This window comes from Rhopilema esculentum, chromosome 21 (assembly GCF_057945365.1).
Source record: "Rhopilema esculentum isolate cy_ngs chromosome 21, ASM5794536v1, whole genome shotgun sequence".
NCBI classification, from domain to species: Eukaryota; Metazoa; Cnidaria; class Scyphozoa; order Rhizostomeae; family Rhizostomatidae; genus Rhopilema; species Rhopilema esculentum.
The window spans coordinates 8578686-8605722 of NC_142835.1; the positions used below are offsets into that span (position 1 = coordinate 8578686).

A 27037-nucleotide genomic window follows, 5' to 3' on the forward strand; every position below is an offset into this window, starting at 1 on the left:
ATTTCATTGGGAGCTTGACATTTCCACAGGTTGTGATGCGGGCTACTACTGCAGTGGAACAGGGAAAACCTCAACGGCAAACCAATGTAACGCTGGCTATTACTGCGTACGAAATGCGACGATTCCAAATCCAACAGACGGAGTAACTGGTGACATTTGTCCAACTGGAACATATTGTCCTTTAGGTGCACATGTGCCTCTGTTTTGTGAAAATGGAACTTACGCAAATGTAACTGGTAAGGCGATAATATCAAGAATTTATAGTTTTCTGTTTGTTGCTTTAGCTGTTCAAAGGAATTTAAAAATGCAAAAAGATATGACATAGAAGAACATCCAATTGCACTTGGAGGGAGCTGTATCTTGGCCTAATCCTCCCTGCCAAGTACATATTTTGAAATGGAATTTATTCTCTCCGTATCATGGTACCTAGGCTCCGAGGGTTAAAATGCCTCCATTGTTCTCTTCGTGCTGCTAATGAAGCGTCATTGGTTTTTCTCTCTTGTTTCCAGGATCTTCAGCTTGCCTAGACTGCCCACCGCGATACCGATGCACGAGGCGAGTACAAGCAGACCCGTGTCCACAAGGAAGGTATTGTCCTGGAAAGACAGGCTATGACACAATACCCTGTCCAAATGGAACCTATGGAGCAAGCCAGTACCTGAAGAGTTCATCAGAGTGCACCCAGTGCACCGGTGGGTCTTATTGTGGAGGCACCGGCCTTGACAAAGTATCGGGACCTTGTAAACCAGGTAAAGCAAAGCAATTAATTTGACTGCTCCCATAGGCCAACAGACCTACTCTTACCACTGTGACCCTTAGCTAGTAAAATTTCGAAGCACCATTCGCTTTAGAACTCTCTTTTTCAAGAAGCTGTAATTGTTACAAGAAAATTTTGTGGATTTTCTGTTCTCACAATGTTTGAGGGGTTGATCAATTCAATTTGAACGTACGAGCGAAGTGAATCCGTGATTCTGTTGTCTTTTACAAGTTATCTTACGTTTCATCCTGCATAGTGGCCTCTGCTAGATAACGACCCGTGCTTCTGCATCAAACAAAGCTTCAGTGTTCAGAACCACCTTTCGTACAGTGTATTCTCCTCCAGTCTCCTTTTTAGCCCATTTTACAAGTGCAAAGGCACTGTTTTAATTCAAAATAGTGTCCTTAACAACAAACCACCCGTTGATCATTCAACCAATGCGTTGAACTAACCACTCATAAAGATCAGATCAAACTCCGTGAAATGAAAACTTTCAAAAGGTTTTTGTAGAAAAGTATTTTCAAGGCACCGCCCGGATTTGAACCGGGGATCTCCTGTTTACTAGACAGGCGCTTTAACCGCTAAGCCACGGCGCCACGTCTATACTTTAGTTCTCCGATGCTACGTATCCATTACCTTCTGAAACTTTATCCAAAATTTAAGAACAAGATACTGATGATGACCCGAAATACCATATTCGATGCCCTGCCTTTCCCCCATTCACCCACCTCCTTCCCTGATGCCACGCCCTATCCCCCATGCACTTAAGGTGGCATCTTTGAGACAGCAATATGTGATAAAGCTACCAAATTTGTTCAACCAAAACGATAATTCGGACCAGCCAAGTTCTTTAATCGCTATTTATTCTCAACCGCATTTCCCTTTCTTTTTGGCGAACGTGCTCAAATAATAGGCTCTGTTTCCCGGGGTGAAATCAACGGGGGCATTCCATGTTGCCCCATCAAATGCTCCATATTTCAAGGGAAATCGATTGTTAAGGTTAACTCATTATCAGCAACGTTATTTACGTAAGCATTTGCAGTCTACCTACTTGGAGTCAATTTCAGACAATTTTAGGTGTGACAATCTCGTCACAAATTTTCCGGTATTTTCATGGATATTCAATGATATTCTGTTGGCAGTGTATTTGCTTTGTTTCCTTGGCTGCAATTGTGCCAAGCTGACATCACTGTTTCTTTTCTAGGATACTTCTGCACCAGCGGTGTTGACACTGACACACCAATCGGGTTCGGGCACACTGGCAATGGAGGGCGATGTCATCAAGGCCATGAGTGCCCCGGCGAAACAGCATTCCCAGTACCGTGCAAGCCAGGATATTATGCACCAAATCTAGGCATGGCTTCATGCCTTGTCTGCGTCCAAGGTACGTATTGTTCACTACTGGTTCCAAACTGCAGACCTAATCACTGTACTACCAATAAAGTGGAACTTTAAAAATATTGTGAATATTGCTTCGTGTAAAAAATCTCGAATATTAAACAGGGAAGAGAAGAAAGTTGATAGGAACAGAAAACAAAGTTGACTGGAAATAATTAGTTTGTGTACTGGGAAATCCAGAAATAAGATAAGATTCCAGTGACCGTGCAGAAAACTTCTCGAATTGTTCTCGAACCTTTCTGCTTCGTTTTGATATTTTGATCCTATAATGTTTTTAAGTTAACCTTTTTTATACATAGTTTTTGTGTGTGTCTAAAAACTTTGAAAACTTGTGTCCTTGGTGCTTTATTCTTCGGAGAATCTCTTCTAAATCCAAAGAAAAATTTGCTTTATACTTGCTGAGGAAAATCTTCGAATTTTCTACGTGTCAGAAAATTCTTACTTTCTTACATTGTTTCTGTTTCTCTCGTTTCAGGTTTTTATTGCCCTAATAAAACCATCTCTCCGGTAATATGCCCCAAAGGACACTTCTGCCCCAACGGCACAGAATATAGTACACAACACAAATGCCCACCTGGGACGTATAATAACAAAACAGGACAAGCAGTCATCTCATCTTGCCTTTCATGTCCGCCTGGCAAGTACTGCGAAGGTTACGGAAGGACAGAACCCAATGGAGAATGCGACTCTGGCTTTTTCTGCAGAGGAGGAGCCGCTTTTGGACGACCTGGTGATATTGGTGCTTTAGCTGTCAGCGCTACGTCTCCTAATGCCACATGCTACAAACCTTATGGATGTATTTGCCCAGCATTTAATTCAACAACAGGTATGAGAGTTTGTTAGAATTCAATCCAGCTCTCGAAGGGTTGAATAAAAACACTGGTATCCAAACACGAGCTTGAGACTTAAATCATACGATTTGAATGAGTATGCTATGAGAATGTTCTTTGTGCCCTTATCTAGCTATGTTGAGTCTTTTCCCCCGTCAAAGCCCGTCAGTTATGCAACCAGTAGTCTCAGATTCACGAATGTTGTTGCTCCGGTCGTTTTCTGAAGGGTCTTTAGGTATTTCTTTCCACCCATTGAACATATGATGTATCATTCCGCTAACGACTTGAAAGCAAATGTTATTGTGATTTATTCTCACCACAGGTGACATTTGTCCGGCTGGCCATTACTGCCCAAGGGGATCACAAGAGCCTACAAAGTGTCGTGGTGGCATGTACTGTCCACATGCAGGAATGTCCTTCCCACAAGGCAATTGTACTGCAGGCTACTACTGCAATGGAAGCTCAACAGTTCCAAACCAGCACGAATGCTATCCGGGACATTACTGTCCATCCGGGACGGAGATCCCTATTCCATGTGAAATCGGTACGTTTGCCAGTGGTTCCCGCAGCACCAAAGTACAAGATTGTCTCAACTGTACCGGTGGTCGTTACTGTAGCCAGCGCGGAAAAGCTTCAACAACCGGACCATGTGCCGCAGGGTATGCTTTTTTCCACTGTTGCAAATGTTATGGTGATCAATTCCTCATTATTTACCTGTCCAGAAATTGAAGTGACCTCGCCCCTTTGAATGAACTTTGCATCCCTAAAGGCATTTTTTAGAGTGAGATATGGGTTTGCAAGAGGTCATTCTCAAATTCTGTATTTGAGCCCGAGAGAAAAATCTCCGTGCGTACCCTAATCAAGCTGTATTATATATGTTCGATGCAAGAAATTGCTACAGTAGCAAGAGGTTTAAGAACCTCTCCCAATTTAGTGCAAACTTGACAGATTGCCCCTATTGTTTTCCCTTTCAAGATTCCAAAGCATTATTTTTTTTTGTATTTCGAATCTCTGTGTCAGACCATGCTTCATAAAAATCCCTCTCTTCAAAACATTCTCATTTGTATAGCAACCATATCTTTGCCATTTTGTCGCCGTATTTTCTACAAATTAACAAACTTTTTTTAAATTTAGGTATTTCTGCCCTGGAGGACAATCAAGTAGCACTCCACCCGCACATCTTTGCCTTGTTGGCCATTACTGCCCGGGCGCGAATTCTTACCCGGTACCTTGTGAGAACGGCACCTACCAAAATGTAACCGGACAAAGCTCATGTATACCTTGCCCATCTGGATTTTACTGTGACCCATCTGAAGGTCCGATTGTATCGCCAAAGCAATGTCCGCGCGGGTTTTATTGTCCTGCAGGCTTGAAGACCAAATGCCCTATTGGTTTGTATCATATTTTTTTAATCTATATAACATTGGTTATGAGTATCAATAAACTGTACCAATTCATGCTTCTAAGGCAATTTTATTAATAGCAAGAACAGCATTGTGTTATGAGTCATCTAAATAAACATGCACCAATATATTTTGAAAAAGGCCAATAGAACTCCTTATTAATGATGATTTCTAAAATTGCAGGTACCTATGGCCCTAATCTGGAAGGAAAAACTATGAATGATTGTGAACAATGCCCGCCGCAGTTCTTCTGTGGAAGTCCAGGTCTTTCTTCGCCTAGCGGAAAATGCTACGCCGGGTATTATTGTATGGGCGGAGCAAAAACAGCCTCACCTGAAAAAGATGGAGCAACAGCAAATGTAACATTCCCATACAAAAATGATCAATGTGTCCCTGGTTACTTTTGTGCCAACGGTACGGATGTCCCAACTCCTTGTCCTGCAGGGTACTTCTCGAGCCAAAGAGGCCTTCGCTCTGCAGGTGACTGTAAGGAGTGTCCGCCAGGCCGTTACTGTGACACCATTGGCCTGCAGTCAATAACAGACCCACCAAAATGCCAAGCTGGGTTCGTGTGTCGATCAGCTAGTAAGACTGCGACTCCATTTGACGGTATCAAGGGCTACCCGTGTCCAAAGGGAAGCTACTGTCCAAAAGGTAACGGCTGTTTATAATTTATGACCCGTTAGTGTTAATGGTAGACCACTAGTAGTTATTCTCCATTCACTCTCAAACCGGAGGTGTATCTGTTTTGTTTTAAGGGATCTAGCTTATTGACATATTACTTAAATTGCTGTATTTATCGTCTAAAATTTAATGCTAACATCCTGGTATGGTTTTTAACGTATTGATGAAAGCCGATGTATCATCTGTTATCCATTTTGGTCCCAATAGGATCAGCTATTCAGCTTGGATGCAATCCTGGAAGCTATCAACCAGATTCTCAACAGCCGAACTGCACTATCTGCCTCCCTGGTTTTCACTGCCCTAATAACAACATGACGAGCCTAATAGCCTGTCCTGTTGGCCATTACTGCCCGGGTGCAGACGTAACAGGGGTGAAATGCCCAGCCGGTACGTACAACAACAAAACTGGAGCTACCTCTCCATCAGGCTGCACTGACTGCCCAAAAGGACTTTACTGCTTGCTAGGCAGTGTCAATCCAACTGGAAAATGCCAGCAGGGGTATTATTGTGAAGGAGGGGCAGCAAGTCGTGCACCAAATGTGTCTAGTGTCAAGTATCCAAGGAACGGATTGTGCCCTGCAGGCCATTACTGTCCGGAGGGTACAGCAGCACCCGTAAAATGTCCGGAAGGCCGTTACAGGTCCTCACCCGGTGCAGCTGATGCCAATGCTTGCTCTTTGTGTGACCCCGGATACTATTGTAAAGGCACCGGACTCACCAGCTCAACAACAAGATGCTATGCTGGCTGGTATTGTCCCGCAGGAAGCAACGATCCTACACCAAAGAATTATACCTGTTGGCCCGGACATTACTGCCCGAACGGAACTGCTTTGCCTACACCTTGTCCGCCAGGTCTGTGCATCTTATTTTGTCTTTCCTCCCGATACTCATGTCTGTTGCTGTTATTGAGCAAACCAGTATATTTGCTCTACTAGATAATGATGTGGCTCTCGATATGTTGGTTGATATTGCAACACTTTTTACACACAAAAAATGACCCGTATTTCAATACCGTAAAGAGTCAGCTAAGATGACCAGCACAAGGCCTTTTTAATTCATGTCTACGTAGAATCCCAATTTCATTTTTGCTTCAATAAATATTGCATTGTTAAGTATTTTTGATTTGTGCATTTTATGATATCATGAAGGAAACATGTGATACACCCCCCCCCCCCCCCCCTCTAACCTGCCCTCGAAAATCGAGCCTTGCTCGTAAAATTCCTTTGCCAAACATGTTCCCATCGCGGAGATGTGGAGTAATAGAGTACCAAAGTGTGACGTCGTCATCAGAAATCTTTTTTTGAGAATTTCTTAATTTTGACCACATTATCTGAAAAAACGGCATAAAAAACCTCTCAATATGCAAAATCAGTTACATATGCTCATTCAGTTACGGCCAATGAAAGATTTCAAGTTCTCCAAAGGATTACTGTTATTCTGACCTGGTTCATAGAGTTATGAACCAAGACCAAATTACAGAGGTTTGATGGGAAAAGAGCCTGTGCTTATGTGGCCATATCTCAGCCAATTTGATACACATTCAACTGAGTTTGTACATTTAGAAGTAGTTCATAATGCTTATTCGGGTTATTTAATCAAATTTTGAAAATTCTTAAAATAGATTTTTGTGACGTCATCACTTCTTTACTCTATTTGAGTCTGCCTGTTTTCTTCTTCCGAAATACTTTAATGAATCGCAATTACGTTATCTAACTATTTGATTATTTTTGCAGGCACGTACCAACCAAATTCAGGCAGCCCTGTATGCACCGATTGCCCGGCTGGTTATTATTGTACCAGCAGTGTATTTAAACTTGTTACCTGCCCCGCAAGACACTTCTGTCCAACAAGGAGCACACTGCCGACATTGTGTCCAAATGGAACATTCACACTCGATAACGAAACTGGGCTGCAAAGCTATACACAATGCAGGCCATGTGTTACGTCATACTATTGTCAGTTAGGTGGGTTAATTTGGAAGCTCTAATCGAAGTTATTCTGATCTGCTTATCGTTATGCTATTGGTATATTTGAGTACTTTAATATTTTTACCAGACTCTTTGTTATCATGTTTACCGATCTTTGTTTACGCTGTATTTTGACATTTTTACCATAGGTAAGGTGATGAGCAAATGCCACGCTGGGTACTGGTGCAGAAGTGGAAGTCCTGACCCAACTCCGTCATTGAAGTATGAAACAACTACAGTCCTTGATTGCAATTCATCTGCCAATTACTCACAGATCCAGCACGGCCCGTGCCCGCCTGGTTCATACTGTCCCAATGGTACAGCCGTGCCAATAAATTGTCCAAAATACACATTCAAAACAAGATGGGGTGGCAGTGATATTTCAGCGTGTCTTCCATGCCCTGCTGGAAACGAATGTTTCGCAGGTTGGTATCCTTCTGTTACCTGTTTGATCGACAAAAACCTTCTGTTTGGTGTCGATCTCCTTGTTTAATTAGATTCGATGATTTCCCCAACCTAAGACACTTTTTATGAAATTCGTTGTTTTTCGTTTTCTCTTTTTCGCACTTCTACGTTGCCCTTTGAAAGCCCATTTGGTGGTTTTAGAAGACCTTTCCCTTAGTCATTAGTTTCTAATCTTTATTCGTTTTCCTAGGCAATCCCAAGTTATATCCGTGTCCCCTTGGAAAGTATTGTCCTGAAGGAGCTGATCCAATCAACTGCCCAGTCCTCACTTATCGCGACCAATACAGCGGAAGATCCGAGGCAGATTGCTTCAAATGCCCTGCCGGCTATTGGTGCAATAAAAACGGTATGCCAACATACAACGCGAGTGCATGCCCGATTGGTAAATACTGCCCGTCAGGACACCACCCAGTTTGGTGTCCGCCTGGCCGTATTCGTCCAATGCCTGGTGCAGGAAATTGGAGTGAGTGCAACCTTTGTCCGGGTGGCTATTACTGTCCGTACATGACTTCGAACTACACAGGGTTACCATGCAGCGCAAAAACGTATTGTCCACCAGGGTCTGCAATGGAGAAAGATTGCCTTGCTGGACACTACTGTCCGGAGATTACTAGCCGACTGATCATTTGTCCAGGTGAGTTTTGCTTAGAGTTCGTCGTCTATTACGGTCAACCAATTGTGGAAGATACATTTTGATATTTCTAAGCAAGCAGATTAAATTGCATTTGCTTAATGTGACATTTACGCTTCATTAAGAGCCCTTTAAACAAATATTCTTATTAGGGCTCACCTTCACTATCCTTTTTTATTTGTTTTTCAGGAACATTTACTAACCGTTTGATTAGCTACAACATTCTAAAATTCTTCTTAAATGTTACATAAATAAGGTTTAAAATAAAACAAATATAACCTATGTTTTCATGTTTATACTTCCTTGATGTCAAAATAAATAATGAAAATTGTGTAATAGCTCTGAAGTTTCTTCATAACATACTCTCATTTTTTCGAAGATAAAGAGGAAAGCATCTTAAAAGTTTTATGTTTTAGCAGGGTTTACTGTAATTATTGACAAGCATTATACTTTACTTCTGCAGCTGGCTACTATTGCCCTAACTCGACGAGCGTGCCAATCAAATGTGAATACCCATATTACTGCCCAACCGGAAGCTCGTCGATGCTCGCCTGTCCGCTTGGCTATATGGCAACAACAAAGGCAGGAAACCGTACATCACAAGCAATGTCATGCTCTATATGCCCCGCTGGCATGTACGGCGACCATCCTTTGAGATTCAATTGCTCTACTTGTATTGAAGGCTTCTACTGCCCTGCTGGTACTACCGGACCTTTTAATAATCCCTGCCCGGTTGGTTATTACTGTCCGGCCGGCTCCGGAGCCCAGGTGAGTTGCTGGTCCACACTGATATTTTAGTTAATACATATGTAATCATATGTAAATCATATGTAAGATTAATCCTATATATAGTTACTGCTGGCTTAGCAGAGTGAGACTTAATTGCCCGATTTAACAGATCTCTAAAACAGTTTCAATACAGGGGACCTGGCTATAGGAAATTCATGTATTTAAAATGGCATTAAAAGTTTGGAATCCAATCACAATTAAATTTTTAGCCTTTTTCTGCAACCCAGATTTATAGGAAAGAGTTTATATCAGAAGTTCAATGGCTTTTTAAATAATGCTTCTTTCCAGATCCCATGTCCACCGGGAATGTACGGAAATTTGGAAAAAGCTACAAAATCCAGTCACTGTTTACCTTGCCCACTCAACACTTTCAACAATCAAAGAGGTCAAAAAGCATGTCGCCCTTGTGGAAGCAGTGCTGAAGCGCCAATAGGTTCTCCAAAATGTGGCTGCATCGGGAAGAACCGAGCTTTCCAGGTCTCAGATGGTGCGTGTGTATGCAAGACAGGTTATGTGTTTTATGATGAACTTAATTTAGAGCAAACAGAAGGAAACAGCGATTTGGACTGTCAAGAGATGGTAAGTTTTCCCAACGATCCTTTATCATTTTGAAAGGTATCTGGCCTTTGTTTTATACTCCTTAATGTGTATTGCAAGGTAGTTGATGTTTTGTTAAACCGGTTTACTTTCCTTACTTCCCCAAATAGGCATTCATTGTGTGCTTATTTTCCAGGTTGATGCCATTTGTCCATCTGGGCAAGTTCGTATTAGCTCAAGCCGCAAGTGTATGGACCCTACAACCTACGCTAAAGAATTTTGCAAGGATTACTGTGGAGGGGAAGGTGGCGAGTTTGGTTCGGAATACGGGATGTGCAAGTGCAAGTCTTATACAACCTTTAAGGAACAGTGCGATCAAGCCTGCATTAACAATAGTCCTGCTACGAAGATTGGCCGATCAGGCGATAGCACGCTTCAGATAATTATTACGGACAGAAGTGGTAAAACGACTAAAGTTAACATATTGTTAGAGATGGGCCTCCCTGATTACGATCGGAGTGAGCGAGACTGCAGGTTTGTCGAGCAGAGAACTGATGGGATGTATGGCTTCTACCCGAAGGAAATTTCACAAGCACTTGGATTCGCAAGTACAGGATCTTCTAGGAAAAAGAGGGCTGTGTCTCCTACAGCGCCAGTCACCATCCGCTCACCTGTTATTTGTGTCTCTATCGGGCAAGTCGTCGTCTTCAAGGTGAACCTTAACCCAACGAATAGAAGCCTCAGTAATTATCCACAGTATCAAAAGAATCACCTGTTCAACACGAACCCTGATTTCGATTATGGTAACTTCAGACAGTTGCATTCCATAATTCAGACCACAAACCAAACCGTGAGCATCTTTGCTCAAATTTTCACAGAGCCAGGCGTGCACGTCTTCTACGATAATGCTGTCCCTGCTCGTGAAACGATTGTCATGGTGCCACAACTTGGCAGTGAATGCCCAAAGAACCTCACTATGGATGCCTCCTTGTCATCGACTCTAACTACGGCCAAAGTCACCAAGCAGGAAGTAAGCTAGCACCTTTTTTCTTGTCACTTTCATTATATAATCATATTGTCCTATTCGAGTCCGCAAAAAAGCAGCGATACTATGAGAAGAAAATAAATTTTGATTGGTAGCTATTCGCTAAATTATCTCAGATGTACTGGTTATTTCTTTGATATTTCTTCACATTGAAAAGCTGCATATTTTACCCAAATCTTCTCGAATCATTCGGTTCTCAAAAGACAGTTTTCGTGAATAATTCGACCTAGATGGTTCACACATGTCGTCAGAATGTGCTATAATGACATCGAAATCATAGTTTCTTTTAATACTTGATCGTTTTTCCTACCACCAATTTACCACTGTCTCCAACTAGTATACAGATCTGCTCGCGTTTAATTTTGTCACGATATTTTGGATGATATATCATAATTGAGCCATCATAAGCCCTGCGCACACGGCAGACATTTGTCTTTGAAAAGCAAAGATTTTTCTTCGTCTTCCGAAGACTATCTTTGAAAATTAACCATGTTTAATTTTGTATTTTCATGTATTCTGTCTTTGGAAGGCAAAAGACAAAAATCTTCGTCTTTCAAAGACAAAAATCTTCGTCCTTCAAAGACAAAAATCTTCGTCTTTCAAAGACAAAAATCTTCGTCCTTCAAAGACAAAAATCTTCGTCTTTCAAAGACAAAAATCTTCGTTTTTCAAAGAAAAAAATCTTCGTCCTTCAAAGACAAAAATCTTCGTCTTTCAAAGACAAAAATCTTCGTCTTTCAAAGACAAAAATCTTCGTCTTTCAAAGACAAAAATCTTCGTCTTTCAAAGACAAAAATCTTCGTCCTTCAAAGACAAAAATCTTCGTCTTTCAAAGACAAAAATCTTCGTCTTTAAAAGACAAAAATCTTCGTCCTTCAAAGACAAAAATCTTCGTCTTTCAAAGACAAAAATCTTCGTCCTTCAAAGACAAAAATCTTCGTCTTTCAAAGACAAAAATCTTCGTCTTTCAAAGACAAAAATCTTCGTCTTTCAAAGACAAAAATCTTCGTCCTTCAAAGACAAAAATCTTCGTCTTTAAAAGACAAAAATCTTCGTCCTTCAAAGACAAAAATCTTCGTCTTTCAAAGACAAAAATCTTCGTCTTTAAAAGACAAAAATCTTCGTCCTTCAAAGACAAAAATCTTCGTCTTTCAAAGACAAAAATCTTCGTCTTTAAAAGACAAAAATCTTCGTCCTTCAAAGACAAAAATCTTCGTTTTTCAAAGACAAAAGTCGCCGTGTGCGGTGAGCTTCAGATGTAGAAAAAAGGACTTTAGTACGGAAAGGTGGAAATGATACGCTAATTATTTCTAATGATGATGATGTTTTCTTTCAGCCAAAGAATCTCGCTCCTAATTGGGTGATAATCTACGCTGTTATTGCTGCCTTCTTTGTTTTTGCTGTCTTTGCAGTTGTAATTGCCATTATCTGGAAACCCAAGGCAATCGGTAACTAAACTGTTAAGATATAATATATGTATATTTAATGGAAATGGAATGTCTAGTATCTTTGGTGCATGCAATGGTGATATTTAGTATGATATTAAGCTATTAGGGTAATGTATGGTATTATCAAAATAATCTTTCCTTGTAATATCATACTAATATTAAACAATATTAATCATTGGTGTCCTATATATTGGATAGTTCAAGTCAATATTTTTATTTAAAACTTAGAAGATTAGAAACTCACAATGGAATTTGCAGCCAATAAATAAAGTTCCTTTCGTTCAGATTCCGTTTTCTTCCTCTGTAGCTCTATAGCTCTACAGCCCCAGGTTTCTTGTTTTTATCATTTGCATTTTTAGTGAAACGGTATTCCAGTTCATCACAGAAGTTTTTTTATAAATTGTCATAGGCTGGCATATAAGCTATACTCTTAATTTCTGCATCAATTTTTATGGTTACGTCGAGCATTGGGTTATCAGATTTTATTGTTTGTTTTTTTTAATGTTACTTGAGCTCTCAGGTTGGGTTCAGACTTTTCTCATTGTTTTAATATTGCGTTAGGCCCAATGGTGAAATGCACATAAACATCCTATTGTATATGCCACAATTTTTATGCAGATGACTGAATGTCAAGTTCATCATTTTTTATAGGAATATACCCAATACGAGCACTGCAACCAAAATACCGAAGTCTGGGGGCACCGATACCAGTCATACCAATCCCAGGCATTGATGACAACCCGTCCCTGCTGCTTGGACCGCGCGGTGCTCCTGAAGGTGCCGCTGATTTTGAACCGTTCGTCGGAGGATCTGGAACAAGCAAAGGACTCTTGGAGAACTTCAGCGTTCGCACCTTGTATGACAAGCTAGAGGATCAGAATTTGCACATGGCCTCTCAACTCGCGAGACACCAGTCAGATCTTCGCGGATTCTACGACAGGATTTGCCAGCAAACCGAAGGATTAAAGCAGATGCTACAGAATCTTGATGTTTCGGTTCTCGCAAAAGCTACTGAAAATGCTGCCAAGATTAAAGCAGATGCTGGAATTGAACGAGAAGGTTTGTCTGTTTGATCATATCGCAAGCGTTAAGACCAGACGTTAGAGGCTTGTCATGGTCATTGTCATTGTCGAATGTCAATAGTCCTCAATATCTTGAGTCAATAATCAGCCATTTGATTCAAAAGCTTTGGAATCAAAGTTGTCTCTGATTGTTAAAAATCGTTTAATTATCGATCAAGCTCAATGGTGCGTGAATTTCACTCCCGTGAAAATAAAGTTGAGCACAATAGGGGACAGACTACCTTTAAATATCGTTGTCATAAGCATAGATTTCCTCTTTATCATTATCGTTGTCTTAATTGCCATGAACACCAGCATCCTTCGCGATTAATTGCGTTGTTGTCCTCATCGTCAACTAACCTTGAAAACTGCTTCTACGTTCGATTCTTACATTGAGGATCTGTTTGCTCCCTAGATTTGCAGCAGGCTTCAGTCCGCGAGCAGGTGACACACAAAGCCTTAACTGGCGGCGAGTCCAGCAGAGAAAAGGAACTGATGATAACTGTTCAGCAATTGCTAGAAAAGTATGAAAATGGCTGGCAGCCTATGGTGATACAACAAGCTGGAGGTAAATAATGAGGAGCTATCATAAGATGTTCTGTCACAGATTATATCTCAACTGTAATTTTTGCCAGTTTTTAGTTTTTAGGTCCAGAAGTATGTTCGCTAGGGAAAATTCTTACCTTCCCTACCCAATTCTAACCACAGAATGCACAATTCTTGCCCTTTTTAATATGCTAAAGAATATACCCTATGGCCTTTGATGATTCAAACATATATAGATGGAATGATTTTGAAGTTAAATAAAAATCAGTATAGTTAGTAAACATATAATTGATTTACTGTGTATATTGAAAATCCTTTTATGATAGGGTGCTTTGATTGTTCATCTTACCTTTTATGACTTAGATCGAATGCCCGTGAATTTCTAGAAGAAAATAAAATTATTAGTCCGTGTTGAAGGTGAAATCATTGCTTTTATTTATGTATGTAAAAACAAAGGACGAAGATCATATTGAAAATTTCTATTACCTAGACCAAACACAGCAAACCATGGCATATTCTTCCATGTCCACCTTTGCCACAACCAATGCAAAGATTCATGGCACAATGAGCTCGACAGGAGCTGCCTCGGGCAAGATAGTTGAAGGCCACACTCTTGTCCTGCCATCCGGTGACTTTGGCGACGATTTGAGAAGAATGAACGCCGAAAGGGTGAAACTTGATGAAGAACTTCGTGAGGACGAAAGCAAGGAGATTAAGATATTTGTTGACGATTTTGTAAGTATAGCTTGAAAATCGATATGTTAGACTAGTGTGAATAGCAAGCTTTAAGGTTCGGGGGCTCAGCCACGCTCGTCGTCCTTTTATCTGTATTTATTGTAGACTTTACCGGTCTTTAAAACTGGAAACACAAACAAATATGCTTATAATCATCTTTGGATTTATAGATCTAGCCAGATAAGATATTTCCATTCATTGAAAGGGCTTCATTTGTAAAGACAATTATCGTGGCGCACCTTACTTGATGTTTTTCATTAATTATTATGCTCCTTTCTTGTTTAAAAGAGCCTTTGCCATTCATCTTTCGATGGGGTACAATAAAGCCCAAACAGATCCTATTGTTCAGTAAAACATTTCGGGCTTAGTCCTGTGAAATTCTTTGAATTGTTTCAATTTTTTATTTTATGTTTCCAGTTTTACTTTCGAAGAGCAATCTTTTTCCGTCGTGGGATTCCATCAGCCTCCTCACCATGAAAATTTAGCCAAATTCTCTATGTCAAACTAAGACGTGATCTTATAGCACCTCTTTTGTTTTTCTTGACTTTAAGGAGACGCAACGGCGAAATCTTATGGGCAAAGCTGCGGAGGATCTTGCTGAGAAACTGAGTGGTGACTTGTCTGACAGCGAAATCGCGGCCGTAATAGCTGCCCATAACAAGGAGCTAAGGGAGTTGGAAAGCAAGTTCGACACGCAGAAAGACAGACAACAGGCAGAGCTGATGGAAAAGCTAGCGCAAAGAAGACTGAAAAAGGAAATGGCTTTGCGTGAAGATCACTCGCAGATCGTACGTGGCTTGATCTTTTTTTTTCATAGATTCCATATGAAGGCTATAGACATTTAGTTGTCCTAGATGACGATTTTAGATTTTAAAACTGTAAGAAAGTTTTTTCATTCCGTCTGTTCTCCATAGGCACTCAAACATGACCTCAACATTGATGACGTCACAAGTGTTAGTGATCCTGAGACAACCCTTCGTAGACTGCAAAATTCCATTGACATGGTAAGTTTGGAGGAGAGTCTTGAAATCGCTAGAGCTGAAGCTGCGAGAGCGATGCACGAAATGCGTGAGCAGAGCAAGAGCATTGGAAACAGTTTCTCAGAAGCAGTTGTGAGTTTCCATTTCGTTTATCGCTAATCTATTGATAATCTTATTTTTGACCTTCCCAAGAATTGTTAACAGATCAGCTCTGAATGCTCTCTTACCTATATATGGATCGAAATTAGCCTGCCTGTCTGATCGATCTGTGATGACCTCATTTGAATAATGCAATGAAGAACTTTTCTTTTTGTAATTGGTATCAATCAGTCCTTTCTATGGCGTTGGGGGTCTCAATGCTCTAGTGCAATTCGCTAATAAAACATGCGTACAGGGACGTTTCCTAATTCAAATGCAAAATTACCAGATTGCTCTTTGAACAGAGTCGCATGATCGATCAAGCCAGTAATTCGTTACTGTCCGGGGATATGCCCAGGGTACCCTGGAGTACATCGTTATATGAAAGGGTATCCTAATCCAATTTGTTGAATCAAACTTTTTGCCCACCAGGAACACCTTGCAGAAGATGGTTCTTTGTCGTCCGAGGATGCAGAGGAGATAAAGAGAAGATCTTTGGAAGCCGAAGACCAAATAGACAAGCTCTATGAGATCAGGCAAAATCAACAAGCAAATCTTATGAGAAGAGAGCTTGCTTCTCGTAAATCTGACAAAATGAAGGCGTTGCTAGAAAAGCAAGCAGCGGAAAAAGCTGAGGTGAGTTCTTTTATATTGAAAGCAATCAAAGTGGTTTTTCCAACTTTAGGGCCCAGTGTTTTGTCAAAAAGCTGTGACTCGTTAGACCCTGCCAGAAACGTTAAGCATAGAATTTAAAAGCATTTTTAAACAGTAGGGATACATTTGTATTCGATTGTGCTATTTAGTGTTTGAGGTTGACAGAAATTAATTTTCATTGGAAAAATTCAAGCTCTTGGGCTTTGACCTCATTGGATGTAATTTACAATGTTGAAGAAATAATTTGGTAATAGCGTTCTCAAGTGTCTACAGGATCAAAACAAGCCTTGAATCTCTTCATAAGAGGTCCCTTAAACTGTCATAAGACGTCTCTTTAACTGGCAATTTCTATCGTTCAGGCTGTGCGTGAAGGCAGAGATTTGCAGGAGCTTAGCTTGAAACATGAAAAAGAGAGAGAGCTCCTCGAAGCAACTTTTGAAGTGCAAGAACAAGAGCACCTTGCTGAACTCCAGAAGAAGATTTCAGAGGAGCACAAGGACGCGCTCATTGAGAACAACAGAAAACAGATTGCATATGTAAGAAGATTAATCTTTCTTTCAATTTGCTTTCTTTCAATTTGTTCCTTCGTCTTGAATTTCATCTTTCTTTTCCTTAACTTAAATTTTTATCTTGAGTTTCAATTATTTGTTGCCTTCCGCATTTATTTATTCTTTTTCTTTTTCTTCTCGTTCACCAATTCTTTTCGCCTTGTTCTTTCCTCCCTTTTGCATTCTTTATCGTCCATCTGGTTTGAATCTTTAAGTCATGACAATGTTCATGCGCTCATTACACTGTAGTGTCCAGAAACTTAGATTGCTAAATTGATTAACATTTCTTTATTTTGTCAGCTTTCTGACCAGAAGGGACTCGCCAAAGCCGCTGTTGAGCAAATGATTGACCAGCTTCGCAAAGACAACAATGCACTTGCAGCAAACATGGAGCAGAGACGAAACAAGAATATGGATGACATTAAGGTAGCAATCAACTTTGTTTGCATTTAGCTATCAGGCGTTCGGTACCCTAACTTATTTGCAAACTTTGTTTACTAAAACAAAATGTCAAGCAAAATACATGAAAAACTGAATTTTTCTATGTAAGCTTTAACAGCTGATGATATTGCAATGATCTTGATTATATGAGTGACTATTCAGTAATGACAACATGAAGAATTTCGAGCATCGAGTATCAATTTTAAGATTTAACATGCAATGTTACAATACAATTCAAATTCCTACAGGCAAAACTGGCAGCACGTAAGGCAAGAAAGGAACAAGAAGTTAACAGAAGAGCCAAAGAAGAAGCCCAACAGAAAATATTGGAAGAACAAAGCAAACTGGCACAGGCTAACACGCCCAAAGATTTGGAGGATATTGTCCTACCTGACATTGTTGTACCAAAAGATACCATTGAAGTTTCGGTGCGTGTTCTTACCCTTATTATGTACGCTGCAGTTTAATACTATGCAGTTTAGATTCAACTTTTCTGCTCAACGCCGTTGACCTCTTGCTACCAAAACTTTTAAAATCCTTTTGCATCTAATTCAGTTTGAACAATTTGCTGCTTGTAATTGTTCTTTCCTGATAAATGTATACAGTTCTAAGCTATCAAAAGAAAAGCTGATGGTTTCTAAATAACCGACATCTGTTTTGCAGGCTTTGAAAAAGGAGCAAGAGCGAACAGTGGAGGATCTCAGAGAAGCCCAGAAGACCGCAGAGCAAAAACTAGCAGAGAAACTTGAAAAGGAGGCCAAAGACGAAGAGGCAAGAAAGATTAGAGAATTCGAGACTTACAAATCACGTGCTATTAACGAAGTAAGGAATCGCCAGGCGGCTGAGCTATCTTCAAGGAATGATATGGATGCTGACGAATCGCAAAGAGTGAGTGATTTAGATTCGATTCGATTCGATTTGATTTTACTTGATTTGACTTGAAATGTTTACGCAGTAATAGTTAATCCTTGCACCATTTCAGGATATCATCATTTTTAGTGCGCACTGATAACATCAATTTTGTACAAGCTGAGCAATCCAGCCTCAAGCTGAGGTCTCAAACCAGGCCTTTGTTTACAGTAAACAATTTCTGGGGAGTCTTTCCGATTATGAAATGAATATTTTCATTTTTTTTGCACTGGCTTAGCTAAAAGTTGTTCTATTGATGAAACCCATTCTAATGTATGACAGCTATCCAATGCTACTTTTTCACGATATTTTTCATTTGTCCCATTAAGCTTCTTGACAACCATCAACGAGAACTCGACGATTTGATGGAGAAGCTGGACTCGGAAAAAAATAAACAGCAAAGCAACTTGAAGCAAAAACTAGCCGAGAGGAGGCGACAAAAAGAAGAAGCTTTGAGGCGAAAGCAAGAGGCTGAGATGGCCAAGGAATTGCTGGAACAAAAGAAAGAACTTGTCGAAACACACCTCTCAGCCGTATGTCTTTCTTTGTCCAATTTTTATGCTCTAATTTAACAGTAATAGATATTTCTGTAATCTAAGTTATGTTTGTAAAACGGAGATCGATTGCCTATCTGTCGATCTGAGAGCTGTCTTACAACCAACCACATTGTTACTTTCAACTACATTGTTATTGTTAAGAACTGTGCGTCGCAATGGCATATTTGGGAATTGAGCACTAGAAAATTATGTTAAATCAAGTATTTTGAACCTTTTTTCAATTGCTTTTGTACTTATACAGGTTCGCAAAGCAGAAAAAGAAGCAATTCTGGATGCCATCCGAGAGCATGGATCAGAAGCTAGTGAATTTGTCATACGAAAGGTATTGTTCAAGTATTCATTATAGTTAAGGTCTTACTGCTGATTTTTACAAATTTGCCAACTTTTCAGTATATTTTGATTTGCGGAAAGATTGTTATACAGACTAGATTTGAGTGTTTGTTCCAAAATTCGAATGAAATGGCATCTGCCTTCCTAGTCGGAAGGAGGTATAACCTTTTCCTTTTAATGTAGCAACTGCTAAGAGCAAACTGAATCTAATCAAGCCTGTTGCCACATGGTAACTTGGTAAAGTACTCCCTATAACTACCAAGACATGCGCATTGTTAATTGTTATGGATATTTTAATAAGAAATTGCACAAGTTTCCCTTCTTCTTCCGTACCAATCTTCCTTTTATAGCTGCCATGGACCCTCTTGTTTGCAATACATATTTCTTAAGTGTTGTTTACCGGGCATTGGTTAATCTGAGAGGCTTACTCAAATCCGTTGTTTGCTAGATCTTGGACAAGAGGCACAGCCAAGAACTACTGAACCTGGATGATGCATTTGCTGAAGAACGCAAGGTTGTTGTTGATGCTGCTCTGTCAAAGCTGGAAGAAGAGCAAAGCCAAGAAAAGGATGATTTGAGAGCCAAACACGAGGCAGCTCTCAGAGCCTTGGAAGGTATGTGAAATTTCTGTTGCTTGTTACTTTCGGGGAGAGCAATGCTTTAAGGACATCTTAATAATCAAACTGGTACTTACGATGTCCCAAAACTATTAGCCCCAACAAGCAGCTAGCAGTAGCATGACGTCAACCGAGCCCGAAATGAAGTAAGAGGCAAAATCTTAATTGTGATGTAGGCCCATCGGGATTTTTGCTTCTTGCGTCAAATGGAGCGCAATTCTTGTTATTTGGCTAGGGAGCTAAATTTATATATTTTCTATTGATTTCGTTACAGAGGAAGGTCTGAGCACTGAGGAACTACAACAGCGAAGAGGCCAACTGTTTAACCAGCAGTCGCTTGAGCTGAGCTCACTTGAAAGAAAGCATGCTGAGGAGAAGAAGAGCATGCAACGGGCGGCCCTATCTGACTGGGAGCTGAGATACGCACGCGCAAAGCTCGAACTGAAAGAGAGGCATTACAAAGAGTTTGCGGAATGTTTGAATGAATTATCGCCAGACCAAGCTGCGGAACACCAACGTGCCATTGAACAGGCGAACGAGAAGGCAAGGCAGCTGGCGGAAGTCAGAAACAAACTTGAAGATCAAAGAAAAGAGAGCGAGGAACGAATGAAGCGGGAACTAGAAGGTTAGTGCCTTATTGCTTTTAATATAGAGTAGACCAGAATTGTTTTGTTTTGCATATTCATATTTATAATTGTAGGCAGACAAACCAATTCAAATTTCATAGATATTTTGAATTTCACAATATTAGAAATTAGGATGTTTTAACTAGGCCCTAACTAGAATTATTTTGAAACAGATACTGATTCAAATTAGATGATTTGCTCCAATTGGCATGCATAAGAGGTGAGCCAGGCTGTCAACGCAAAGATAATGTTCTCAGACGCTTACCTTTTATGAGACTGGCCTCAAACAGAAACTGTTTTTGCAAAAGTTTAACTCCATATTTACTTAATGGTTCAAAATTTGCTTGTTAGATTTCAAGGCGGAAGAGGAGAAGCGACTGGAACTTGAACTTCAAGAATTTAATGGTCAACTTCAAAATGAGATGGAAGAAGAGCGTGCAAGGAATGAGAAAGCAATTTTGTCTTTGAGTCAGCGAAAGGAAGCGTTGTTGCAAGAGAAGAAACTGAAAGCTAAACAGGAAATTGAGCGGCTCAGCCAACAGGGTGGAAGTAAGGAGGAGCAAGAGGCCCTTATGAAGGAGCATACGAAAGATCTTGCCAAACTAATGAGCAAAATGGACGCCGATAGGATGCGCATGCAGAGCTCTTTGGAGGAGCGTTTGAAGAAGAAGCGAGAGGAACGAATGAAATCGAAATTGAAAGAGCTGGAAGACAAGTCAGACGAAAGCCAACGGGAGTTCATGGATAAGCTCGAGTCTGAAACAGAACGTGTCAAGGCAGATGAAACTTTGATGCTGAAAGAGACTATCAGCGTTGATACGATAGTTCAAGCAGCGGAAGTTTCAAATGCACCTGCAAGTACTAAACAGGCTGAGCCAATGCCGTCCTCCTATCGTATGGCTGCACCAATGACAGACGGAGAACTGACAGCCCTGCTCATGTCATCTCCATTGTATCAAAAGCTCCAGGACATTCAGGATATTGTTGGTGGCGGAACAGGCTCCAAAGGCAAGAAGGGCAAAGGGGCTGATGGTCAGTGTTTTATAATAATTTCCTATCTTAACTTTTAGATCGATAAATTTTGCTCGATCCGTTACCTCCAATGCAAAAAATTTGATTGATGTTTTGAAGTATCTCGATTTTAATTGTACGAATTTCTTAGTATGAAATATTGCATACAGAAAACTGCTAGAAAGAGCTCTTTCTTAGATTCTATAGTTCTCAATGTTGCACGATTTAGGACAGAAAATGCTCACAAAAACTCAAAACCCTGCAACACGCAGATTAAATGCTTGTGCTTTACATACGTTGGTGTTGGATGAAAACTAAGCCAGGGCACAACTTGGGATAAAACGAGTTTCAAGAACAAGCCAGCGTATTTATTATAAATGCGTTGCCGGTTAAATTTAAGTGAAACCCATAGACATCTTCTTCGATATTGAGTAGATCACCAAGTACCACGTATTATAGGGAAAAGGTAATCCTAAAAGACTTGTAATGAAGAAACGTTTTACTTTTACATGCATGCAAGCTATATCCTAAAAAAGGATTTGTTTAAATTCTAAATTGAACTCTCTTCTAGATGCGTACATAGATATCAAAGACGACACATTGTTCAGCAGCGACGAAGAGCTAGTACCAGTGGATCTCGACCTCATCAGTGCTCGCGAATTCATCGTTTATAAATTTGCCTGTTTCACTGCTGATCTTCTTGTCATTCAATGTTACCATAAACCAATCAACATCTTACTTGCGGAAAAACTGCCACCTAACACTCAGATGAAAAGAAATGCATACAGAAACTCCTTCTTCTTTGATGCTAACAACCAGATACTTTACCTAAGGCGCGATCGTCTCGAATCAGTTGGTGAATTTGTCCTGGTTCTCGTTCACACCCTGTCACACATCAAAGTGCAAGATATGATTGATGATTCTGACCCTGCTTTCGTCAAGGAGTTCTACAAGTCCATTAGTGTCGTGTGCAATGACCTCTTCTTTGCAAGATACAAGCGATCAACTGCTCTGTCTGCGGCTATGATGTCATTCCCAGAGGAAACTTTAAAGTTAGAAGATGCCGGTAAATTTGTGCTCGAATCTGTGTTTGGGGACGCGCACAATGAAGTCGACCGCCAGAACGTCATTGACGAACTTCTGGATACCAATCTTGTACGCATCAGCAACAAGAGTGTGCTTTTCAATCAGGAAGTTATGTTTAATAGGCTTACAAAGTACACGGACTTTGTGATTAGCAACCGCCTCAGGTCATTCCTAGGTGATATTGAGGGTAAGGTTCACACTGCCCGCTTGCAAGGAACGGAAACTGAAATTGATAAACGCCTGCAAGAGCTTACTGGTAAATCTGAAGATGAAAGGCCAAAGACACGATATTTGCCTACGCGCGGCACATTGGCTACTCGTGACGCAACGCGCCAGGCATCGCGTAATATGGCATTAGCACGGTCAGCAACATCTATGTCATTGCTACCGAGCAGGCCTGTAACACGCGCCAAAGGTGATGAACAAGAAGATCTGTATCAGGCTTTTGTTGAGGTAAATTTCATTAAGATTCTCTGTTAAAGCACTTTTAAACTTAAAGATACTTTAGATGTAGCGATTGGCAGGTGATAGCTTATAAATCTGTTAACATGGTTTTCGGAATGAAATTTGTACGATTTCTTTTGGAATCAACGCTGATTTCTCTTAATGTTTGCATGACGTTCAAATCCCAAAAAGTAGGGATAGCATGCTTAACTCTATTTGTTGACTTGAAATTATCGTTATTGCTATTTGCAACAACAACGATCATGGTCTTAATTACCACCGGCATCGTAACTTTTTTTCTTCTTTTGAAATTGATGTTATTTACAAAACGTTTTATTTTAGAGCCAAATCGAAGAACTTGGTGACAAAATGGACAACCTGAACCAAGAGTTTGCTAGCCTGACAAGGCAGTCACTGGACTTGACAGAGGAATGTCGATCGCTTGAATCAGAGGTTGCTGCTCAAACCGAGTCTGCGAGATCTGCTGCAGAGAAGTCTTCGGAGTACGCGCATATTACGCAGCTGATTAAGAGTACATATGGCAAGTTGAACGCGATTCGTGCACAGCTTGCTCAAGTAACTGTTGCTAAATCAGAACGCAATAAGCGGCTCCAAATGTATAGAAAGGAGATTGAAGACAAGCAAAGTCAGTTGGACTTTCATAAATCGCAACCGCGGGAAGAACGCGAGAAGCAGAGTCGACGCAAATTAGAGTCAGCGATGGGAAACAAGCAACATGCATCTAAGAAATAAATAGTGCCTTTTGGCAACTTTTGATGGGGTATGTCTGTTTATTTTAAAGTATTTCAAGATGCTGCAGGCAGCATTTTGATTTTAGCTTGGAAGAATACAGACTCAAAAGATGTACAGGAGTTGACTCGGCGATATATCACCAGAGAAAACTTTTTATTTGTGACCAGCTTGAGTGTAAAATGTATTTGCGTTAGTTTCAAACTTTCTTTTGAACTGTATGCCTGATTTCGAAAGCTCGTTCTCATCCACCTTCCTTTATCATCTTGCTGCTTTTTCTTAAAGGCATTGGCAAATGTACAAAAGATTTAGGTATTTATTGAAGCTAGAGTCATTAACTTAACATGTTTTTAATTTATTGCTGATTTTAAGTTGTAATATTGTATTTCCAGAAGGCTGTTGATCATAGGTTTTTGGTATTTCTTTGATTTTTATTATGATCTACGTGTTCGTTGTCTTTTTTAATTAGCAGTAATTACGTGAGTAATTCTAATGACAAGAGAATTTGAAATATTCTGCCTCGTTATCGAGAAAAGGTCCACTTTTGCTGGTTTTATTTTCCCAGAATACTGATGTGATTGAAATCACCTTGATTACTCTAAAAGTGAAGGTTTTCATTTTAAACTACAGACAAGACTATTTTCTGTAAACATATACCTTGCTTATTATACCGAGCATCAAAATATTAACTCTGGCTTTAGCAAATTAGAGATTTGTCTGAATTTTGCCAAGCCCTTTACTTTTCTAGATGCATTGTCCTCAAGTTTTCTGCCATTGAGGCGCTTACATTACCTTTCCACCAAACCTTGTTCACGTGCTATCTTTATTCGATATGAGCAGACAGAACATTTCATGCAAACTGATTTTCTCGATATGTAGTCATTCAAAATAAATGCATAGCATTTAGAAGCTGTATATTTTTCTAACCTGTATTAATTTTTGCACGATTGTTGTAAATACTTCTGTTGAGTGCCCGGGTATTCATGCATTTTACATCTCGAAATGAAGAAACGTTTTCTTTGACTATTGATTCTATACAACAATAGTTTATTTACACTTTTCATATATCTGTGGGCTGAATCTTGCACTTGTTCCTTTTGTACCGACTGCATGTAACCCTAGTCTCTCCAATTAAAACAATTGGAGGCTAAAAACTGTATCAAGGGGCCTTTTTCGTGGCGAAATTTCGTAGCTGTTTAGATTTAGTTTCGGTACATCCAGTTCAAGGTGTTCCATATTGTGAATGTCAACCTGATCAACGCTACGCATAAGCAAGAGGAAATGTGTTTATTTGAAAAGAGCATTCACACGCACTCAGACACATGACTCTATCCTTTACCTTATCGTTTGTTCCGATTAAGTTTTGTATGCCATGGCGAATTCATAGCAAATTCTAATTCATCTACAGTTCACAGTGCTCCTGCGATTTGCTTTGTCCTTTGAGCAATTCAGCATAAAATTTCCTTTTTTCATCTGATCGATGACATTGTTTCCGGCATCAACACATTCTGTAAATGGTTATTACTCGGTCGCTTTTGCCAATTGATGATGAAACTATAAATTGTGCAATGTCTAAAAGTGTTGCGATTGATATATAAATATTCAATGTTTGCTGGTGTTTAAAATTCACTAGAGTACGTCACATGATCACGCATACATAAACGCTTCACATTTTCGTCAGTGATACCTGGAATCGTAATCAGAGCCTTTAGTTACGGTAATGCATGGTTTTATAATTAATAAACAGGGACGAAGGAACCGCGAATGCACCAGGGGCAACTCTCCCCCCCCCCCTTACATTTGGAAAAAATGCCCTTTTCTAGATAGAAACCTCTTTGAAATATTGTCCACTTTTTTCGATGGTGCTCCATCCATCCTGTGCCCCTCAAATCTCCAACAAATGCTTTCAATGTTCCTGTTATTAGATGTGGAGCCCGGTCTTTTTTCTACAGCAGAAATATTAACATGTAAAGAAGTACATACATTTGGGTACGTGTACATTCATAGACACAAAACCAGATGCAGCAGGATGTCTATTACAATTTTTTCAAAACTCAGGAATGTGTATCTTAATAGACGTTAAGGTATAGGGATGTGCCATTATTTAGGGGTACCTTTTCTCTGAATTATCGGTATCAGTTTTTGAAAAATGTATGTTATTGGTGCCATTTGAAGAAACATGCAGAATTTAGGCACCATTTTTTGAAGATATTGCTAAATTATAAGGAGGGAAATTAGTGTTAGTGGAGGGAAAAGGACATACAAAATTTTTTAGGTGATTTTGTTTTTTTAGCAAATGTTATTTGCTTTGCAAAATTATGGGTATAGTTCTAAGCATTTTTGCGGATTTATGGTTCACATTTTTTCAGACATGGGTCACGTCACTGTCCAAAATTAGTTACCCTCCCCCTGAGGTCCGAAAGCATGATAACATACAAAAAAGTCATTCCAGGTCCGTATTTAGTGCCTGCTAAGTGCTAACCAGTGGCGTACCCAGGGCTGCAGCAATAGGGGGGTCTGGGGCCGAGCCCCCAGAAATTTTTTTGGATCACGCCCTTCAGACACTCGCAAATGCGGGGAAACGCCCTTTTTGCAAAATGTCACCCCATTTTTTGATTAATGTTAGCTACGGTAAATAGCAAAGTATTTTACAATTGTTATTGACACAAGCATACAGTATACTACACTCCCCGCAAATGAATTTTAAAACATTTTGGGACAAATCTCGAGGATCATATTTTTGAAAAGTTGGGGGGTCCGGACCCCCCTATTCCCCCCCCCCCTCTTGGGTACGCCACTGGTGCTAACCCTTCATTTTCCAATGCCGTAAAACTTTCTATGGTTTAGCCTTCCTTGGCAGCGAGGGAACTGATGTCTTGGCAATTCTTTGTGCCAACCAACCTTCTATTCAAACTTCTGTTACACAGCCATACATCACTTGAAGCATTGTTGAAAAATCGAAACAAAATGCTCACAAAGAATTCCATATATATGTGATTAATAGATTTTTAGTGCCACAACTGACCATCTCAGCTGTCAGAATGCTGTTTATTGCTTTATTGTTTGAATGCTAGAAACTCTTTTGAAAGCTCTGGAAAATTCACTCTCACTTTAACATTAGCTCTAGCATTGATCGCAGACTGGCAAAAAGGACTTGAAATCAAAGTCATCATGTTGAAATTAGTTTACACTAAAAACTATTCGTTCGGTTCGGTTCGATTCGAGTTGTTCAGAAAAGCTAAATTTTGAAACTGCATAATATGGAATTCGCGGCCTGATTCTCAAACAACAAATTTTTGGTAAAGACTTATTTCAACATGAACATTTCAACTCTGCGATCTATTTTTGACAAATATGAAGATTAAAAGTTGAAAAGGCTTTCTAGGAAAAGAGAATTGGTCAAAAATTCCTTACAAAAAATAGTTTTTCGAAGAAACGGTTTTTTTTTCTAAGAAAATCACCAGATATAAACAAACTGTCCTAACATGCTTTTCGTTTTCTAAGGGAATTTGATTGTTATTAGGTTTTTGAAGAAGCAAGGGTTTGACGAGCAACACAAAAGAGTGACGCAATTTCCGATTTGGAAGGTTAGCGCAGAGTGTCACGTGTTTCGATGCATTTTTAGGTCAGGGATCACATGACATTAACTG

At 39.9% G+C, this 27037-nt stretch overlaps 1 protein-coding gene and 1 non-coding gene across 7 annotated transcripts in view; one reads left to right on the forward strand and one right to left on the reverse strand.

Moving 5' to 3' along the window:
* Positions 1-24398, forward strand: part of LOC135684814 (uncharacterized) — a 73175-nt gene extending 48777 nt beyond the window's left edge. For all 6 annotated transcript variants that reach the window (XM_089115078.1, XM_089115079.1, XM_089115080.1 and 3 more), the window contains 32 exons: positions 30-236; positions 510-749; positions 1962-2141; positions 2631-2981; positions 3308-3644; positions 4120-4376; positions 4572-5042; positions 5280-5924; positions 6806-7036; positions 7189-7464; positions 7695-8138; positions 8599-8903; positions 9213-9503; positions 9658-10491; positions 11843-11954; positions 12606-13013; positions 13431-13583; positions 14052-14296; positions 14848-15084; positions 15211-15408; positions 15847-16050; positions 16428-16604; positions 16917-17042; positions 17306-17485; positions 17721-17945; positions 18296-18499; positions 18765-18845; positions 19302-19467; positions 19745-20095; positions 20448-21128; positions 21679-22646; positions 22980-24398. In XM_089115078.1, coding sequence (XP_088971204.1) covers positions 30-236; positions 510-749; positions 1962-2141; positions 2631-2981; positions 3308-3644; positions 4120-4376; positions 4572-5042; positions 5280-5924; positions 6806-7036; positions 7189-7464; positions 7695-8138; positions 8599-8903; positions 9213-9503; positions 9658-10491; positions 11843-11954; positions 12606-13013; positions 13431-13583; positions 14052-14296; positions 14848-15084; positions 15211-15408; positions 15847-16050; positions 16428-16604; positions 16917-17042; positions 17306-17485; positions 17721-17945; positions 18296-18499; positions 18765-18845; positions 19302-19467; positions 19745-20095; positions 20448-21128; positions 21679-22646; positions 22980-23390 — 10196 coding nt within the window. In that variant the 3' untranslated portion in view covers positions 23391-24398. The remainder of the gene's footprint in view (positions 1-29; positions 237-509; positions 750-1961; positions 2142-2630; positions 2982-3307; positions 3645-4119; positions 4377-4571; positions 5043-5279; positions 5925-6805; positions 7037-7188; positions 7465-7694; positions 8139-8598; positions 8904-9212; positions 9504-9657; positions 10492-11842; positions 11955-12605; positions 13014-13430; positions 13584-14051; positions 14297-14847; positions 15085-15210; positions 15409-15846; positions 16051-16427; positions 16605-16916; positions 17043-17305; positions 17486-17720; positions 17946-18295; positions 18500-18764; positions 18846-19301; positions 19468-19744; positions 20096-20447; positions 21129-21678; positions 22647-22979) is intronic.
* Trnat-agu (transfer RNA threonine (anticodon AGU)) lies at positions 1281-1353 on the reverse strand. Its single transcript has one exon. It is a non-coding gene; the product is annotated as a tRNA-Thr (tRNA).
* Positions 24399-27037: the final 2639 nt, after the last annotated feature.